This window comes from Elephantulus edwardii, unplaced genomic scaffold, assembly GCF_000299155.1.
Source record: "Elephantulus edwardii isolate Elephantulus edwardi_28Jun2011 unplaced genomic scaffold, EleEdw1.0 scaffold00171, whole genome shotgun sequence".
NCBI lineage: Eukaryota > Metazoa > Chordata > Mammalia > Macroscelidea > Macroscelididae > Elephantulus > Elephantulus edwardii.
Window position 1 is genome coordinate 6,850,990 of NW_006399921.1, and position 20,420 is coordinate 6,871,409.

Here is a 20,420-nt window from a genome sequence, read left to right on the forward strand (position 1 = left end):
CCCGCTTAATCACACTGAGCTCCCCACCCTGCCTGGAAAAGCCCCTGCTCACCTGGCTCCTCACACTCAGGACGGCAGCCATGACTTCTCAAATGGACTGCAGAGAAGACCCCCTGCTCCCGCTCGCTCACCTGCAGACCTCATCTTAGAGGTCCAATGGGCTGGACCAGAGCCATCCTTAGAAGGTGCTCACTGGGCCTAAACCCTGAAGACCCCCTTTCTGGGATCAATCCACCAGAGTCTCAATTTGAGTGACATTCATCTCAAGGAGGGGGACTCAGAATCCAAGAGTGGGCCAGCAGTGTCTTGCAGAATGTTTTCTTGTTACACGTTACAGACCTAAATACCGGTCCTTCTACCAACAGTTGATTTAGGTAGTTATCTGTCTGAGCTGGTTTCCTACCCCAAAGCCTGGCTTTAGAAATTCAGAATCACTGAAGAGGCTGCACTTGATCTCAAGACCCTGAGCTCTGGTCCTCTTCACTGTTGAACTGTATTGTTCACAGGACTCAATGAGGGTTCCTCAGCATTGTCTAGAAGCAGGTGAAATGTTGCTGCTGCTGACTTTGTGCCTGCTTCCCTGGCGTCCCTTTTGTCATCCTCCTTTCCTTGGGCCAGAGCCATGAACCGGTGTCATTCCTGAAAGACATACTGGGTACGTCCCATTGCTCCTGCAGTGGTTACATTTCCCAGAGTGAAGGCACTGGAGCCTAATCCCCTGCATTCACCTGGTTCCCACTACCCTCTTAAGGGTTAAGCCTGTGAAAGGTGGGAGTGAGGGCCAGAGATGAGGTCTAGAGTATGCTTTATGGAGATGAAAGCTAGTAATATTAGCACCAAATGTCTACAATTTGAGCTAATGGACCTAGACCCAAGAAGAGGGCCCAGATTGGAGACTGCTTCTTAGGGATAAGTGACCAGGGCCTGGCCAGAGCTTTTGAGTATGTGTGTGTCTATGTTTGTATGTGTGTGTGTGTGTGTGTATATATATATATATATATATATATGGTTTTGTCAGGTGTAAATTTGCCAATTGTTTCTTTTTTTATATATATATATATATGTATGAAAAATAAAGCTTAATTATTCCAGAAGCTTTAAATTGCTTTTCCCTATTTTTTTGTGCTAAAAATGAAACACTGCCAATTCAAAACCCTTTTCAGGTACAGTTCTGTGACACTGATTACTTTCATCACATGCACCACTGTTCTAAGTTAGTCCACCATTAACAGAAGCTCCCTTCCTGGTCACCACTAAGAATCTTGTCTTTTCTTGCCTGTTTCATATAAATGAGACCACATAATATTTATCTTTGTGGTGGGCCCGTTTCACTCATGTTTTCAAGTTTCACTGATGTAGGAAGTGCCAGGATTTCAAGTCTCTAAGGCTGAGTAATCACAGTTCATTGTATGTTTTATATTTCATTGTATGTATATATTTTGTTTATCCATTTATTTGCTGGTGGACAGTTAAGCTGTTTCTACATTTTTGCTCTTATCAATAGTAGTTACTAGTATAAAGATTTTTGTTTTTAGTTCTTGGGGTTTGTTGTTGTTATGTGCCACTGAGTTAGTTGCTTGTGACTCTTGGTGACCTTATGTACAATAGCTCTGAACTCTGCTCTAATCTTGAGCCAAATCTCATTGTCTCTGACACACCTACCTACCCGTCACCCTAGTCATTGAGTCAATCTATCTCAACCAGGTCTTCTTTTCTTGCACTGTCCCTCCACCCTCCCAAGTATGATGTTCCTTTCTAAGGACTGGTCCCTTGCAACACACCCAAAGTATGTCAGATGGAGCTTCAGAATTCTTGCCTCCAAAGAGAAGACTGGGTCACCCTCTCTTCAGGACAGACCTGTTTGTCCTAGCAGTCCATGGTATATTCAATACTCTTCTCCAGCACCACAGCTCAAAGGAATGATTCTTATATCATCCTTAGTCACTGTCCAGCTTTCCAATGCATAGCAAGTAACTGCAGAGGCTATGGCCTGGATGAGGTGCACTTTAGTCTCTACACTGACATCATTACTCTTCAGTACTCTGGAGAGATCCCTGACAGCAGATTTTCCCAATGCATCTATTGATTTCCTGGCCGCGGGTACCATGAGTGTTGATATATACCTAGAATTAGGATTGGTCACTCTGCTTTTTATTCCTGAGTAACACAGGAACAAGGGCTCCAGGACTGAATTGTAATTAGTAGCAAGGATCTGTGGTGACTTCTACTTTCATAGTTCCAATTTATGGCAGGGTGGCTTGCAGGGCCTGGGCAACTCTTGGTTAGAACAGCGCCTTGACTATGCTTTGCTAACAGGTATAACCGCCCTCAAAGCAACAGCTCACACTGAGATGCAGCAATAGCATCTGGTGCTCCTGTTGCTTAGTGTGTGTGAATCCCCCACCCCTCCATAGTAAGTGCAAACAGTGAGTCTGCTACAACAAAAGAAACTTTATTTAAAAATATTTCTTTTCTTTCTTTTTTTTTAACAGACATGGGTTCTTGAAAAAGCTCTTTAGTTAACTGTATGGAAATGAAAAATTAATAAATAACATTAGTTCAACAGACCTCTAAACATTAATACATTGGCAAAACAAAATGGACTTAAATGAAAATGAATCTTAAAGCTCTGCTATTCTCTGTAAGAATATTTACCTTCTGTTTTTTCTTATTCTTTACAGGTGAGAATGATTAAATACTGCTAATATATTTTTTTTATATTAATGACACACTTAAAATAGTCCACAAAAAGCTCATCTAAGTTTTTGTTTTAACACTGATATACAAACTGGGACTCCTAACCCTGGAGAAAGCACTGCATTCTCCCCAGCCCCACCCAAGCCAAGAATTCCAAAATCCTGAATAAGGAAGACGCTAAAAAGAATAGTTTAAAAAAAAAAAAAGAAAAAGAGAATTGTTTCTATCTCCCAATTCTCCATGATAAGTAAAATGCCATGCCAGAGAAAGCAGTTTCCCTTCCTGAAACATTTAACTGTGGCCACAATACTGAGGACAGGCATCTATCTGGTCGTGCTCCTGGTTGCCTGATCCCAGGGAACCAGACCCTGCAGAGGGCACTAGCTGCTTAATGCTTTCGGCTGAAAATCTTCACAGGAAAGAAAGTCAAGTCTGGAGGGAGAGGCAGAAAGCCTAGGTTGTTCACAACTCAGTAAAAAGATCCACATAATAATAACCCTTCCCTTAAGAGAGTTCATCATATTGTTTTCCAAGATGTTTGGGTCACTAATATGATCAGGAGGCTGGGAAACTAGGAATAGTACAGAGCACACCTAGAAATCATGGAACAGTCTGTCTCTAGCAGAGGTAAAATTCATTCTCATTTGGACCGATCAAATGATCCCAGGGTAAAAAGCTGCTTTCTTCTAACTGACCATCAAGGAAGGGAGAGGGGACCACTGACAAACCCCAGTCACAGCAAGTACTCCTTCCTCGCCCCTGGATTCTAGGGACTAATGATCCTCAAGGTAGAGGAGCAAAGACTCTGGTATTTCCATATTAAGTCCTAAAATGCAGCCTGGGATACAGTGCTGCCTTAGAAAGGCACAAAACGTTTGGCTTCCCTCCGCCCCTCATCTTCTTCAGTGTGCTAAAAATTGTTTTGTTTTGAATAAAGGGAAAAGATATATAAGGTTAAAAATTCCAAGTCACCACAGTCAGAAAGCTGCTGGAGGAGGTTCCTCATAGCTGCCATGCCCTACTACACGCCTCAGCAGGACAGGAGGCCGGGCTTCTCCTTCAAGGCCAAGACACTACACCAGTGGGGAGAAGGGGAGGTAGGAGGCATCGAGCCTGCAGGCTTAGTCACTCAGAAAAAAGGCGCAGAAGGGAAAACAGACCCATTCTCTGCCTCTTCAATTCCAGGACAACTATAAACATGCCTACCCTCACCCCTAACAGGTGAGAAGTGACACAGGAAGAATGAGAATATGTATTTGGGAATATCAGACTTGGACACACAATAGCCCCGCTCAAACCTGAGCATGGAGTCAGTGCATGGTCTGAAGAATTGCTCAGAGTCCGTCTTGAGCAATATTCCTCTCTGGCTTCCCAATCTGGGTGGTGGGGGAGGGGGGAGAAGAACTTGTGAGAAGCAATGTAGAGGTCTGTTGACTTGTACAGCTGCCAAATCAGTAGGAGATCTGAGGCTGGCTTTCAGTGTTTGCTCTGTACAAATACTGGGAGTGGTCAGCCACATTTTTTCTCAAGTACATACAATGGGTGAGGCAGCAAGACCTCCAAACAGCTGTTAATCAACGGCTGGCCCTTTAGCATGGTGCCTTCATCTACTAATGAGCCTCTCCTTGAAGGGCTTGCCAGCCACCCCCCCCCACCCCCAATTTCCCCATCTCTTAACTCTTGTGCTACTTTCATTGAACTTCCCCTTGACATGAACCCAGATTTCCCAAGACAGTGTGAAGGCAGAGGGCACTGCTGTTCCTTAGCTCCTTCATTTTGGAGGCTGAGCTAGAATATCAAATGCAAAGTCTGAAGATTCACCCTTTCTCATGTGTATTGATGTGTATCTTTGGATTATTAGGGTACTTTAATGTATATCAAATGATTCTAGTAGTTAAAAAGTTGTAACTAATTAGATCCCTTACTAACTCAGGGCAGGTGCTAGGATGAAATAAAAAAGATCAAAAGATGCAGGTAAACAAAGGCATGGTTAAAAAAAATCCAAACATAGGCCTAAAGACAATCGTACAGGAAATAAACAGGTATTCTGTCTAAAGAGTTCTCAGTAAAAAGTCTATGTTAAATGGAATCTATAATTTATATCCTGTCAACTGTCCTAATTTATCTTCTTACTGGCAGTTTCTGAGGCCCTGAGGCCCACCGAAGAATATTCCTGAAGAGCTCACCTCATACATGGAGGAACAATGAACTGTCAAGGAGGTGGGAAGGGAGTGTCTAAAGGTGCCCAGAGAATAAATACATTTTCAGTGCTAAGGCTTGCAGAGCCCAGAAGTCCATGAGTAGTGGTTACAGTGGAGCCTGTGATCTCTCCTCGACGTATGGAAAGCTGAAAACCTGAGATTAAACGGAGACTAGAAACGACACCCAAGAACAGGAAGCCCTGTAAAAGAGGGTCCCAAAGAGGGAGGTAAGAAATCTCAGATGTCAAGACTAAAGGGAAGAAAAGGGGGAAGAAATGAAGATGGTAAAAAGAAGTGAAACTTAAGAATTTCTCTGATGTTAAAAGAAAAAAGCTTGCTTTCCCATCCTCAAAACAGCAATATGGTTACTACTAGAGTAGAATTATTTTTGGAGTATCTATCTATTCATTCATGGCCTCGTCTCTGAGACATGCGCCTACTCCGACAAGCAGTCTGCTGCTGCTGCCCCAAGAGTGTGTATGTTTCTCCTTGGCAAGGCTGACTGCTTAGGGGTAGACACCTGATCACTGCACTGGCATAACGGTATTCTTAACTGGTGAATCCAACAGTAATGTAGCGCCCCAGACCTGGAAGGCTGTGTGGACTCGAGGAGAGATGATTAATTCGGGGCCATGAAAGCTGATAAAAATGTTGAGAAGCAGGAGAATGGTGCAATAAGCACAAAGACTCACAGTTTGAGTTCCTTAAAATCATTGTACTTCCTACCTTGACATCTATGGCATTCCCTGCATCCTTTCCCCATCCAAATACTAAGCAAACCTGACCCTGCTTAGCTTCCGAAATTGGGCGCGTGAGGATTTCTGTTTCTTGCATCCAAAGGATCCCTAAGCAGGATAGATAGAAACAGAATATCCAGTTTTCACTAAAAGGACCTTATTTACCCTCCTCAATGCATTGAATGGCTAGATACTTTTTTTAAAATAAAGAAAACAGAAAAAAAGGCCTGCCAAAATGGACTGATATTATGCTTCTGATAGTAATGCTTTCAGCTAAGACTACATTAGGCTGTTTCTATAAAACCATAAGGTCTAGTAGAGCATGGAAGTGTGTTCATTTACACTAAACTCTGGGATCTCTTATCTCTCTCCCAACTTAAGGCTGGCTCCTCTTTATCTCCCCTAAAACTGACTGAATTTAATCTATTTTTCCCCCTTAGGCAAGCAAACAATCATTGAAGTGCCAACACCATTAGCCTTGTAAGGCATAGAATTAGCTGCAAAGGTTGTTGAAAGATTGGAAACAAGTTCCAAAGGTTCAGGAGACGGTGGCAGGTTCCAAAACAGTGGGAAGGAAACCTCAAGAAGGAGAAATAAGTACATAGCAGCTCGGTAAACAGATCAAGGAAGGCACTAGACTGAGAAGGGGATTGTGAGCCGAAACTTTGCTTAAATTGCCCTATTAAACAATTCTGAGCACAAGAATCCTCAATCTCTAGTTCCACTGGCCTCCCAAAGAGATTTCACTGAAATACATACGTGTACAGAGGAATCTCCCAAATGTTAATCAAAGCTATATAAAAACAACAGGGGATAATGAGAGAGCCTTAAGACTTCACCAGGTCAGCTCCACAAAGAAACAACTGTCTATGTAAAACAGCTATGAATAAAAATCACACAATCTTATTGGGAGAGGTTATTTTAGGGCCAAAGGCAAGTACTAGACAGCTCAAGTATAATCCCCCCATCAGTAAACCACCAGGTGGAGGCAGGGAAGAACATAAAGCTGACATTTTGGCACAGGGTAAACCTTTACAAATGTCCATTCAGTGAACAAACTTTTACAGTCATTTTTATGGTCATTCAAGAGTCAGAAAGGCCAATGGCAAAGACTTCCAGCTGGGGAAAAAGGTCTATAGCTTTCTAATTTTCATGACATGAGGTAGGAGAATATTCTGCATCCATACCATAGCTAATCACCTATAAGTCGAGATCTTATTAATGGTGCTATAGGTAGAATATATATTGTCCCTAGTATGTAAGCAAGTTACAATAAAAACAACTTATACTTCTTAATTTTGTGATTTGGACCATAAAACACATTTTACTCTTCTCCAGCGGCAATAAACCATCTTAAAAAACCAATTTAACCCTCCCCCCCCCAAAAAAAAAGCCAGCTAAATGATCAGAATAGTATTAACTCAAACTAGGATTCTGGGCTCTGGTATGAGTCTGTATGATAAAAGGAGAAAGAGACTGGAATGGCTGCCTATGTAGAGTGAGGACTAGAGAGCGAAGCGCTGGGAGAAGGGCACCCACAGGGATGGATGGATTTACAGTAGTCCCAGCAGAGACATGTCACAGAGGTAAACTGCTCAGCCGTCAGTTAACTCTAGGGAGGTCTATCACAGAGCCCACAGGTTTGGTCCACTTGCAGAGTCTTATTTTCACAGAAGTGTGGGAGGGACAGGTAGAGAAAGATGAGTGTTGGTGGCTGATGACATAATGCAGTAAAGCAGTGATCCAGCAATAAGGCAGACAGTATAAAGCAATCGAGTGAAGGCTCAGGGAAATCAGAAAATGGAGCCAAAAAAAATCATCTAATGTGCTCATGAAGAACACATTAAATGAAAGTGTCAAAGTAGTATTTTTAAATTTATTGACTTGATAGGGAAGAACCCTTTCTAATCAGGAGAGAAAGAAGATGAATTTAAAAAAAAATAAAATAAAAACAGCTCTGTTTATGAAAGGAGAATTTTGGTTAAGGTCCTAGCAGAACCAAATAATTCTAAATTGCCATAGTGAAAAAGGAAAAAAAACCTCCCCATAGAAATGGTGAACGGAAAAGGGCTTTTGGTGCCTTATAAGAAATTCAAGTTCTGGAAATAGCCATCGGACAAGAGCTATGTGAAAACTTTATGATTTACATAGAAATCTTATGTATGGACTCAGGCAGGTCCTCAGAGCAACCAGCCAAAGAGAAAACTCTCCTAAAATGGTTCAAACTTTAAATTCTTAGAGAAGCACATCTGATAAATGAAGATCTGCTCATTTCAAGTCATGCTCACACAGGTGTCTGGCACTTACAGAACCTCCTCAAGACAGGAAAGGATTAAATAACTTTTAGCCTTGATAAGAAGAACTCTTCTCCAGAGAAGACAATTTTAGATGTGCTGACTGAAAAGGTAAAACCAGAAACAGCTATGCAGCCATGTTTTGATCTCTTCACAGACCTCCAGACTCTGAGCAAGACTATTGTGCAATGATCAAAAATCCTAATATGGACAGGCACAGATACTATGGAAATGTTGTCTATTCTTTTTCTAAGTCTTCAACATCTAAATAAAAGGTAAAGCCAACAGTACCTTACATGAAGCACTAAGCTGGTTCTTAGAAGGTAGTTTACTGCTTCTGGCCACTCTCCCCTGCCTGTCTCTCCTGATCTCAGACCCCTGCATCACCGGTAGGCTGTGCTTTGGTGCTACATGGAGACATGAAGTAACCACAGCAAATCAACAAACACAAGGATCGGTGCCATCTGCTGTGGCAAGAGGATAAAACCAACAGACCAAGAGTAGCTGAGAGCCAGGGAAGAGTTAGAAGAAACCTTCTGTTCCAATAGCAACAACACTGGAAAGACAAGAGACCAAAGAAAGGTCATTTCCACTTGGACCTAGAAACACAAGCATGCTTCGACTGTGGGGAGGTGGGAGACTGATCAAAGAGAGTAGCTGTAGTTCTGACAAGGGGGGAAGATTACACACGCCTGGGGAAGCGAGCAAAACTTGGACACAAGTCTCCAGAAATCATCTGCCAGTGAACAAAGACACCAACAACTTATTAAACTGGACTCTGAATTACAGAAACCCCCAGTCTTCTCACAAACCATCACGGACTATATAGTTAGATATGACAATAAATGATGGCTAATCACTGTGGGAAACATAGTAATTAAAGAGAATACACAAGACCTAAGATGACGAGGAAAAGGAGATGTTACATTCCTGAAGCCATAGGCACAAGAGAAAACCAAGTCACTGTGTGGCACCAATGCAAGAAAGATACAAATTATCAGCAAGATAATGCATTATCATGAGTGGTATCCCCATTCCTCACAGGGAAAATAAAGAGTCATTTCTGAAAATGTAACCTGGTTCATGGTCAAATGGAGATACCCAGAGAAGCAGAAAATAATTCAGGAAAGGAAGGACATCTGGACAGACACATCCTTATAGTCTATTTTGTGCATTTCATGTATAAGGTAAATAGCAGATGACTGAAGCTTCCGAAGAGCTTCCATGGGATCTGGACCAGAAAGCCATCGTGGAAGCAAGTTCGCTTCCCTTCCTGTTGAGTAGAAAACCTCATGACCTACATTACAGGACATATCTGGACCAAGGCAACTGACTCCCACAGACTGTTTTCTGGGGAGAGCATGGAATGTGTTTGAAGGCCTCTATCACAATCAGTCATTATGCAATTAGAATAATTAAAATATCTTATTTTTAAAATTCAGTGTTCCTATAAAGAGAGCTTTGGAGTGGCCAGTGTTAGAAGGCCAATACTCAAGCAACATTTCCCTCCCCCATCTACCCACCAAACTGCCCACCACTGCCACCACCACCACCACACACACACAATAAAGAACATCCTACAGGCTGCTTGGCTGTAGTAAGCCCGTCACAGCAAGCCCACTGCCAATGAGAGAACTTGACGGAGAGGAGGAGGAAGCAGGAGGTAGGGACAAGGACAGTCTTCCATAAACACAAGACTTCAGCTATGCACATGATAATCCAAGTCAAGGGGAGTGTTGAAGATGTAACACACACACGGGGGCTGGTACTACTAATACCACAGTAGATGGAAGTTGTTTAAAGATCCCTTCCTAAACCTCTTGTGCTAATTCCCTGCCTAGGATTAACACAAACAGCAGGTTACTTTTATAATCTCAGAACACACAGAACACAGACAGACACACAGCTACATTCTTACCCCAGGAAAGTCCTCATTTAAGGATATACAACACAAGACTTGTCCTGCTGCTTTTTGGCCTGTTTCTCAAGTAGTTTGAACTATACTGTCATGTAATAAAAAAGCCACATCCATTCTAAATGGAGACTGAGGACAGCTTCCAATGCACTCTTGAAACAAATAAAATAACAAAATATACTAGCTGCTCCATTTTCATTCCACTGCCTTGAAATCTTGGAACCACAGATGTGATGTCCCACAGACAGGGCGATGCTTCAAGGCGAAGCCGCCAAGGGACCCTCCGCCCCCTCAGGTGCGACCTGAGCAAGAGCACCCAGCTCACTGGTCCTCTGCAGCTGAAGCAAGGAGGTAAAATGCTAGGTGGCTACATGGGCAGGAGAAGAAATTGAAACAAACTCCCGGAGGATGTTTTTGGCCATTTCAATGTTGTTGTGGGCAATGACCAGTGCTTTCTGAATGTCCTGGTAGGAGTATCCCTGACTCATGAGGCTCTCGATCTCACTGGAGAGCTGCGGTGAGGTGGTGGAGGTGGTGGTGGCGGCGGCAGCAGCACCACCACTCTGACGACAGCTGCCTGATTTTCGCTCAGAGTTGATTCTCCGAGGGAATGGTTTGGGAGGCCGCTCAGGAACTTGAGAACCCTCAGTGAGGTCTAGAAAAACATAGGAAAGAAAACATATACAAATCTTGGGAGAGGTATCATTTAATGGCAGTTTATAATGACAATAGGCCAGCATAAAAATGCAGGGAGCTCTGGTGATTTGGTAGTAAGGAGCTGCATGGCCAACCCAAAGTCACACGGCTCAAATTCACCAGCTGCTCTGCAAGAGAAAGACGTGCAATCAACTGCCCTCTGGAAACTCCCCTGAGAGTCAGCTGTGAGTGGTTTTCTACTCCATGGTACAGAACAACAATAATCAAGATAGTACTAATACAGTAATAATAGCAATATAATAGTACTGCTATAATAACAACAATAGGCTAATGGACTAGTGAATTCTCCTGTGCGATTCACTGCCTCTGAAAACCTGCTGGAGGGTGAGCTATGGACCAGTTCTGACTTGACAGTATTCAATGACAACAATATAAAAATAGTCTGGTGATGTAGGGCATAATGTGTCAGATGGCTAACCAAAAGCTTGGAGATTCAAATCCACCTATTGCTCCAATGTAGAAGGAGAGGCAGTCTCCTCTCACAAAGATTTACAGCCTTGGAAAGCCAATGGAGGGTCGCAGAGTCAGAACTATCTAGATTACAATGGGGCTTGTGGGTCACCCGGGCATATGTGTGCTTTAGAAAGACTAGATTTTACAGAGTCAAGGGCTTGAGTAGTAAGCTTATCTTTTTCATAGCAGGAACAATCTCCTAAATATAGGATGCACCTGTTCCACCAACAAGAACCAGTGCAACCAGAGGCATAACAACATCTGTATTTGTATCATGCTTTAGATTTAGCAACAAGTTTTCATATATATTACTGCCTTGATTTAAAAAAAAATAATTCTCTGAGGTGCCAGAGAAGACAATAAATGTTCCTTTTAGTATCTAGATACTTTAGAAGATACTAAGGAAAACAGAAGCAAGCTCAAGTTGCAGTGAAGAAGAATTTAGCAGGGTTGGGTGGGTGCAGATCACCGGCTATTTAGGCAACTGGACGCTACATATCCTTGTCACCAGCTGTCCCAGAAGCTCTCAAATTTCTGAAGTGACAGCAACTCCGTACACTGTCCTACCAAGCAGCCACAGGTGCAAGAGCAGCAATCCTTGTGTGCTGGCTCCAGGGCTATTAGTGTACTGTCCAGAGCAATACAATTTCTTTCCAACGGGCAGCAGCCAGAAGTCAGGAACACGTGCTCTAAATGTCTTATCATGTACTGAGAAGAGCCAGAAATCCTACCTACCTTCATCACAGGAAGAGCTATGGTTTAAGAAGAACCACGTACCTTAGTCAGGCAAAATTCTAAAACCTTCAGTTTAATTTTCCAATTTGGGACCTACAGCCAGCTTTCTTCTATACAGAGTATTTTGCCTGCTCCATCTACCTACCGTATTATTGCCACCAAGGGAGTCTCTCTATTTCAGCATAAATTAGGAGCCAGACAGTAATTCAGTATAACCCAACAGAACGCAAAGACATGGTAACTCACTTGTATGATCACCATCCAAAGAGAGCCAGCCAAAGGCAGAGCTGGCATTAGAGATATCGGACAGAGTTCGGCGGGCCAGCACTGCTGGCACAGGTGGCTTAGGGACATCATACCCATCATCTTCATTTTCTGATTCTTCAGGGCCAGTGTTGGCATGAGCTGTAGCCAAATTCCCTTCACCTAAGGAAAAGTTTGTGAAGTTATTCCCAACTTCATCTTCTAACATATTTCAATACAGAAACATCTGTTTGTTCATGCATGTAGAGAGTCACTTATTCTCATACAACAAATAGTTTCCAAATATTTACTGTGGGCCAAGACCCACGTAAAGCCCTGTGGGTGGATATAAAAGACATGGGGGAAATAAAATGTGTACCAGTCCTGAGCTCTTTTTCTTGACTATGTCAAAGGCTACCCTTGCCAAGGTTAACAGTCATTGATGTCAAAGATCAAGTGTCGCTTAACAGCATTCATTCAACATTTCACCTCAGAAGATCAGCCAAAGAGCCTGATGTGAACTTTCAACTTGATTTGCTAGCTAACATGGGAACTGAGTATTCACCACCCACACACAAAAGAATTTCATCAATGTTAAAAAGCAATGGGACTAAAAAGGAGCTGTAGTATTACAGGTCCAAGCCATAAAACACAAATATCTACAGGTCCTGGAAGGAAATCAAAGTACAAAAGGGGCTAGCTATTAGAACAGGAAGTAAGAGTGGAAAAGAGCTTTAACAAATGGTTAAAAAGTATTTCCTATTGGAAAAAAGTTATTTTTGTTATTCAGAAATTTCAGGTTCACACCTACTTCACTTCAACTTTTTTTTCCCTGGTGCCAATGACCTCTTTGTGTGTGTGTGTGTGTGTGTGTGTGTGTGTGTGTGTGTATTTTATTGATTGATGCACATTTTCCTCTACCCTCCCCCAGTTTACTCCACAATGCACTCTTTGCTTCAGATTGTTGTCATACATATACCTAATCACATATTCTCTATTGCAGTATTCATTCTCTATCTACTCTTTCCCCATTCTCTTCCCAAACGCCTATGAATGCCCTCCCTATTTTATAACAGTAGTGTTATACAGCCTATGATCTTTTGTAACTGAGACATTTCACTCAACATAATGCCCTCCGGGCTCCCCCATGTTGTAAAAGGTTTTATGAGTTTACTGTTTTTCAATGCTGCATAGTATTCCATCGTGTAAATGTACCATAGTTTTTCTATCCATTTGTTGATGGGCACTGTGTTGCTTCTATCTCTTTGCTCTTGCAAATAACGCAGCAATAAACATGGGTACATCTAACTGTTTAGGTGGCAGCTCTGGTTTCTTTAGGGTATATTTACAGTAGTGGAAATACAAGGTCAAATAGTATTTCTATTTCCAAGTTTCTTTTTTTTTAATATATATATATATTTTTTTTTAAATTTTATTATTTTGTGCGTGTGTACTGTCAAATTGGATCAGACTGGTACAGGAGGAGATTGTCCCTCCTTTTCCAGCAGAACATCTGGTGGATTTGAACTGCATGCCTCTGGGATTGCAGTGCAGCTTCTTGCCACTAGGCCACCAGAGCTCCCTTTATTTCCAACTTTCTAAGAAAGGGCCAGACCGCCTTCCATCGTAGCTAGATCATTTTACATTCTCATCAGCAGTAAGAGTTCCAGTCTCTCCACAATCTTGCCAGCATTTGTTGTTTGCTGTCCAATGAACTTTACTATTGTTGCTGGCACACCAACTATTTTTAAAGCAGAAACTCTGCTGGTCAGGGAGTTGCACTAGTAACCCTAAGATGGGGTGTCTCTGGCAGTTTAAATCCATCAGCTGCTTCAAGGAACAAAGATAGGAAATCTCTTCCCACACAATTTATAGCCTTTGGAAACCTGCCACAGGGTCAACTACAAGTCTGTTCCAGCTTGAAGACAATGAGTGAGTGATATTCAAAGTAGCAGAATGATTACTCACCAAAGGCACTGCTTTCTGTGACAGATGTTGTCTGGGACTGAATATTATACATGGCTTCATATGTACAGCTGTCAATCTGAGGGTCACCTTCACTCACACTGGATCAGAAAGAAAGGGGCATAAGGATCTTCAGAAACAGAACACTATTATCTGCAAACTTCCAAAAAAACTAACCTATGCATGAGTGCTCCAGACCTGATTCTAATTCAACATCTTGTTTTGCCAGTGTCACTAATAAAGATCCCAAGATTCACTCTTATGAGGTACAACAGATGTGTGCTTTTGAGGTTACTATGATGTTTACCAAAAAACAGGCAGAATGATTTACACTTACATGAGACTAAATAAAACATTAAGGCCTGTAATACATGACATTTTTATCTGTATAACATCAACTGTAACTAATGTTATACAGTATGCATCTTACTAATTGAAAAACAAAAAAATAGGGCTAGATAAAACTTTTTGAAGGGACATAATAAACAACATAAAGAGAAACAAAATTGGTTCTGAGAGTGTTAATCTGTAGTGTGCATAGAATGGTATCAATTCAATTAATCACATAAAGGCAACAATATTAAAATAATACTGCTAGGAACCTACCGCAAACTCTGGGATGTCTCCAGCGGCCTTTTCGGCTCTGGCTTTTGAAATCCCAGAGGCCTAGAGGAGGGCGTCATATACTCTGCGTCCTCTTCACTTTCACACTGCTCTCCAGGAGGCAGTTTTGGCACAGGAAGAGGTCTGTGGATGAAGGGTAAGAAAATAGAAAAAGAAAACAAGTTTTTTAAAAATAAATAAGCTGGAAAACTTTCAAGTATGCAATGTTGTTGTTGCTGTTATGTACCATCGAGTTGCTTGTGACTCATAGAGACCCTATGTACAACAGCCCTAAACTCTGCTCTGTCCTGTGCCAATCACACTGTCTCTGACACTCCCATCCCGATTATCCCAGTCACTGAATCAATCCACCTCATAGAGGGCCTTCCCCTCCTGCGCTGTCCCTACACCCTCCCAAACATGATGTCCTTCTCCAAGGACCAGTCTCTCCTTACAGGGAGCCTCAGAATCCTTGCCTCCAAGAAGCCATCCAGTTTAACCCTTTGCAGGATGAATCTGTTTGTTTTACTAGCAGTCCATGGTATTCTCAATACTCTTCTCCAGCACCACAGCTCAAAGACATCAATTCTCCTTCTATCCTCCCTGGTCATTGTCCAATTCTCTGATGCATAACAAGTGATTGCAAAGACCATGTTCTGTCCAGATGCACCTTAGTCTCCAGAGAGATACCATTGCTCTTCAGTATTTTGGAGAGACTTTCCCATTGCAATACATCTTTTAATTTCCTGGCTACTGGTGCCAGTAGTGTTGACTGTGGAGCCAAGCAAACTAAAGCTGTGAACAATCTCAATCTTGTCTCCATTCATCCTGATGCTGCCAATTGGTCCAGTGGTGAGAATCTTTATCTTCTTGACATTGAGCCTCAATCCATATTGTAGGCTGCAGTCCTTGACCCTCTGCAGCAGGTGCTCCAGGTCCTCCTCAGTTTCAGCAAACAGGGTTGTATCATCTGCATAATGCAGACTGTTGATAGACCATCCACCAATCTTGACTCCACATTTCTCCTCATAGAGCCCAGCCTCCCAGATAATCTGTTCTGCATACAGGTTGAAAAGGTATGGAGATAGGACGCATCCCTGGCATACGCCCTTCCCAATTCTGAACCATGCAGTGTTCCCCTAAAAATGGACCACAACTCAAATGTGGTATCTGACATAGCAAATTAAAGGCACCCTACCTACTGCTTTTAACTTGATTGTGCCTCAGAGGGACCCTCTATCAAGTCCCTCAGGCTATAAATCCTTAGGGGAGAAGACTGTCCATTTTTCTTCTGAGGAGCAACTGGTGGACTCAAACTGCCAACTCATTCGTCAGCAACCCAATACATTATGCGCTATGCCACCAGGGCTCCTAACATGTCACCCAGGCAACTGTTATTTCTACTGAAGGAGGCAATTCGTGAAAGGCACATTAACTCGAAACCTTCATTTTTCAGGTGATCAGAGGGGAATTCACTGTACTTATGATGTATTACCCTGTCAAAGATATTTTATATTAAGATTATAAATCTTAATCCCAAATAAGTTCTATTACAGAGTGCCAGTCTTAGAACTAGTATCTCATTTTTTTACTTTTATAGTAAAAAATGTCAGGTGGCTTTCTAACAATATGTTAGCAAAGTGTATCAATCCTAGAATCTATTTATTATTTAAAAATTTAAAAACAATCCACTGCCATCGAGTCAATCCCAATTCCCTGTGACTCTGTAGGGCAGAGGAGAACTGCCCACACAGTTTTTGAGGCTGTGAACCTTTACAGAAGCAGACTGTCTCATCTTCCCATTGCAGAGTGGCTGGTGGGTTCAAACCACCAAACTTCTGAGTTGCAGGCTGAATGGTTTTACCCACCAGCATTCCTAAAAATTTTTTTTTCAGTTTATCAAAAGCTTTCTCATAAAAAATGGTATAGAAAGGAAGTGACTATATTCTGAAACATCTAACCAGTACTTTGGGCTTCTTGCTACTGTATGTCTACACATTCTCCCAGAAGCTTAGGAACCAAAACCTGTCATACTGCCATCCCACACCCTGAAATGAAAGATCCCCCCCCCAAAAAAAAATCCAATCAGCTGAAAGGGAAAAAAAACCCAAAAAAAAACAACCCCACCACAGAGAGAAACAAAATTGTTTCTGGGAGTGTATTTATTATCCTGAAAAGGAGTAACATTCATAAACATCTAACAATATGAAGATCTGTTAAAGCGACATTATATGACTTATAAAGTGAGAATCTGTGAAGAACTTCTTAAACGACAGGTAAAAATACTCATGGCATAATTGTTGTTGTTGCTGTTCAGTCACCTGCAACTCATAGAGACCCTAAGTACAACTGCCCTAAATTCTGCTCTATCCTGTGTCTATCTCACTGTCTCAGACACACTTACTGCCATTACCCCACCAACCTCCTGTCCCTCCAACCTCCCAAGCATTACATCCTTCTCCAAGGACTGGTCCCTCTTTGCAACATGTCCAAAGTATGTCAAACAAAGCTTCAGAATCTTTGCCTCCAAGGAGCAGCCTGGTTTAACCCTCTCCAGGATGAATCTGTTTTCTTAGCAGTCTATGGTATATTCAATACTCTTCTCCAACACCACAGCTCAAAGACATCAATTCTTCTCCTATCCTCCCTAGTCACTGCCCAACTCTCTGATACACAGCAAGTGATTGCAAAAACCATGGCTTGTATCAGGAGCACCTTAGCCTCCAGAGTGACACCACTGCTTTCTAGTACTATGGAGAGGTCCCTAACAGCAGACTTTCCCATCGTAGTATGTCTTTTAATTTCCTGGCTGTTGGTGCCATATCATTTCTAGATATGTCTTGAAATACAATATTGTGAGTGACAGGATAATATCCATACGCATACAAGGAAGTCTGGTGAATACCACTATCATTCAGATATATGCACTAACAACCAGAGCCAAAAAAGAGGTATTAGAAAAATTTCTACCAACTTTTACAGTCAGAGATCATGTGAATATGTAATCCAAGATGAATTACTAATAATGGATGACCGGAATGCAAAAGTTGGGAACAGAGAAGGATCAGTAGTTGGAAAACATGGACTCAGTGACAGAAATGAAGTTGGAGACAGAATAACTGAATTTTGCACAATCAACAACTTATTCACTGCAAATACATTTTATAAGTAACATAAATGCAGGTTATACACATGGATTTCACCTGATGGTATGCATAGGAATCATGGCATAATGAAAAAAAAAAGGGGGGGAGGACTCAGAATCCTAATGACTCAATTTCATGACAAACATTTTTATCTATAAACCTACACATCTAACACATGTTTATGGCTATGGCAGGGTACTCTGATGGCTAGTGATAAAGAGTTGTGTTGCATTAATCCACAGGGGCAAATGGTTTGGATCTACCAGCTGCTCCAAGGGAGAAATAGGGACCATTTCCTCCCACACAACTTACACAGTCTCTGAAAACCCACTGGAGGGTTAGCTAAGAGTCAGCTCCAACTCAATGGCACATAACAAGAACACAGCTATGGTCAAGTAGCAAGTATTACCTAATTCTACCTCAAACAGCTATTAAAGCTTCACAGAACAGTTCCTGAAGGGCAATCATGCCGCCAGGATTTGAGAGACCAAGATTTCAGAAAGAAATTGCACCAAAATAAACCTTCAATTAAACTGAGCAACCGCAAACCTCCCACATCTGTAGAATCAATTTCGACTAGACTCTTAGTGACCCCTCCACTGGGTTTCCAAAGCTGTAAATCTTTATGGTCTCTCCCCTACTGTTCTCACATTGCAGTTTCTGAATCTGGGGTCTGAGACAGTCTCAGTAGGCTAAGGACAGACTAGCATTTGGCAGTATCATGGCTGTCAAGATGTGAGGAGCCAAAAATCCTGCCAGGAACATCAGAGGGGTGAGCCTGACATTCTCCCTGCAATTCCCCGAGGAACTGCTAATTCCTGAGCTGTACAAAAACTGGACTAGATTCTGAGAAACCAAGCAAAAAGCAGCAACCTGAGAGCTGAGTAGTATTCTGGCCATCTTGCCAAGTTGGAAAGACAGAATTAGAGTTATTATGAGTTATTATATAGGGGCTTTAAAAGAACTTTTACTGTATGTTCAATAAAGAGGATGGAAAATATTATTAGAGGACTGGAATCATATACCTTAAAAAAAAATCAAACCCAAAATTCATGGGAATTCTAGAACCTAAAAACTCAACATCTACATGAGGACTAGGCATCAGTTTTGACATCTAGGGATATCTCGGTCAAATGGCATAGAACACAATCCATACAGACAATTTTTTACATTCTACTGTAGTGAGTAGCAACCAGGGTTTTGTTTTGTTTTGTTTGTTTGTTTTTTAATTTTTGTGTGAGTGTACCGTCAAATCAGATGTGACTGTTACAGGAGGAGACTATTTCTCCTTTTCCCGGCAGAGCATCTGGTGGATTCGAACCGTGTGCCTCTGGGATTGTAGTTGCAGCTCCTTGCCACTAGGCCACCAGAGCTTCCCGCAACCAGGGTTTTTAACGTTTGGGAGCTGCCATCCAGGATACAACCAGGGTCTCACCTGGAGCAGTAAAGAGTGAAGAAAATCAGACCCAAGGAAATATGTGATCCAAGAGCTAACAGCTCAAATCATAGCATCTGCGAACCTCAGGCAAGAACTAGGTGGTGTCTGGCTACCACTACTGTTTAGACCAAGGACCAACAGAAGGTTAGGGTCAGAGTGGGACGAAAAAAGTACAAAACTCAAAATCATATAAAACAGACCCGCCTGACTAGTCCAACAGAGACTCGAGAAATCCCTTCAGGTCTGGAACTGAACCTATCCCTTAGAGATCACCTGTCAGCCAAATGATAAACGGGTTTACAAAGTGAACAGTAATACATATGATAAATGTGCTCCTCAGAACAATAACCCACATAAGCCCACAGGGGCAGTGAAACACATGATACACTGCCAGGGAGTGGGAGATGACTCATAGCTGTCCCTCCACTGAGTTTTTGGAGGCAGTGAACTGCATGAAAGAATGTCCTTCTTTCTCCTGCAGTCACTGGTGGTTTCAGTTCCTTATAGACGAGGCTACCAGTGCTCTCTATACCAGCAATATTTACCCAAAAGCACGGTTTAAAAGTCAGGGAAGGGCAGAGAAGAAGGACAAATAAGAACCCAAGTGTTGCTACATTAACAATAAATAAATAAAAACCACATTATCTACAACTGAAAATTCAAAAAATAAGTTTATAGGTAGATTAGAAATAGATATGTGGGGCATGGGGAAAAGATCTGACATTTATGTACCTGGGGTCGCAGAAGAGACTATAATATGTGCTATTTTAGGGAATACTGACTGAAAACTTCCTAAAAGGGATTCAGAATATCAACTCACACATTCTACAAAGCTTAAAAAGGATACATATAAAGAACACTAACCAAGAACATGTTAGTAGAACTTGTTGTTATGTGCCATTAAGTCGCCTTCGACTCATAGTGACCCTACATACAACAGCCCTAAACTCTGCTCTGTCCTGTGCCAATCACACTGTCTCCGATACACCCATCCCAATTACCCCAGCCACTGAATCAATTTACCTCATAGAGGGCCTTCCCATTCTGCACCTGCCTTCCACCCTCCCAAGCATGATGTCCCTCTCCAAGGACCGGTCCCTTCTTACAACATGTCCAAAGTATGTTAGACGGAGCCTCAGAATCCTTGCCTCCAGGGAGCCGCCTGGTTTAACCCTTTCCAGGATGAATCTGTTTGTTTTCTTAGCAGTCCATGGTACCCTCAATACTCTTCTCCAGCACCACAGCTCAAAAGGGATCAATTCTCCTTCTATCCTTC

General features: G+C 42.1%; 1 protein-coding gene across 1 annotated transcript in view; it reads right to left on the reverse strand.

The window, feature by feature from the left end:
• Nucleotides 1–10,203: 10,203 nt before the first annotated feature.
• Nucleotides 10,204–20,420, reverse strand: part of CBL (Cbl proto-oncogene, E3 ubiquitin protein ligase) — a 152,706-nt gene continuing 142,489 nt past the window's right edge. Inside the window, exons 13-16 of the mRNA XM_006895624.1 lie at nt 14,564–14,704; nt 13,961–14,058; nt 11,996–12,175; nt 10,204–10,499 (exon numbers count right to left, since the gene is read on the reverse strand). Coding sequence (XP_006895686.1) covers nt 10,204–10,499; nt 11,996–12,175; nt 13,961–14,058; nt 14,564–14,704 — 715 coding nt within the window. The remainder of the gene's footprint in view (nt 10,500–11,995; nt 12,176–13,960; nt 14,059–14,563; nt 14,705–20,420) is intronic.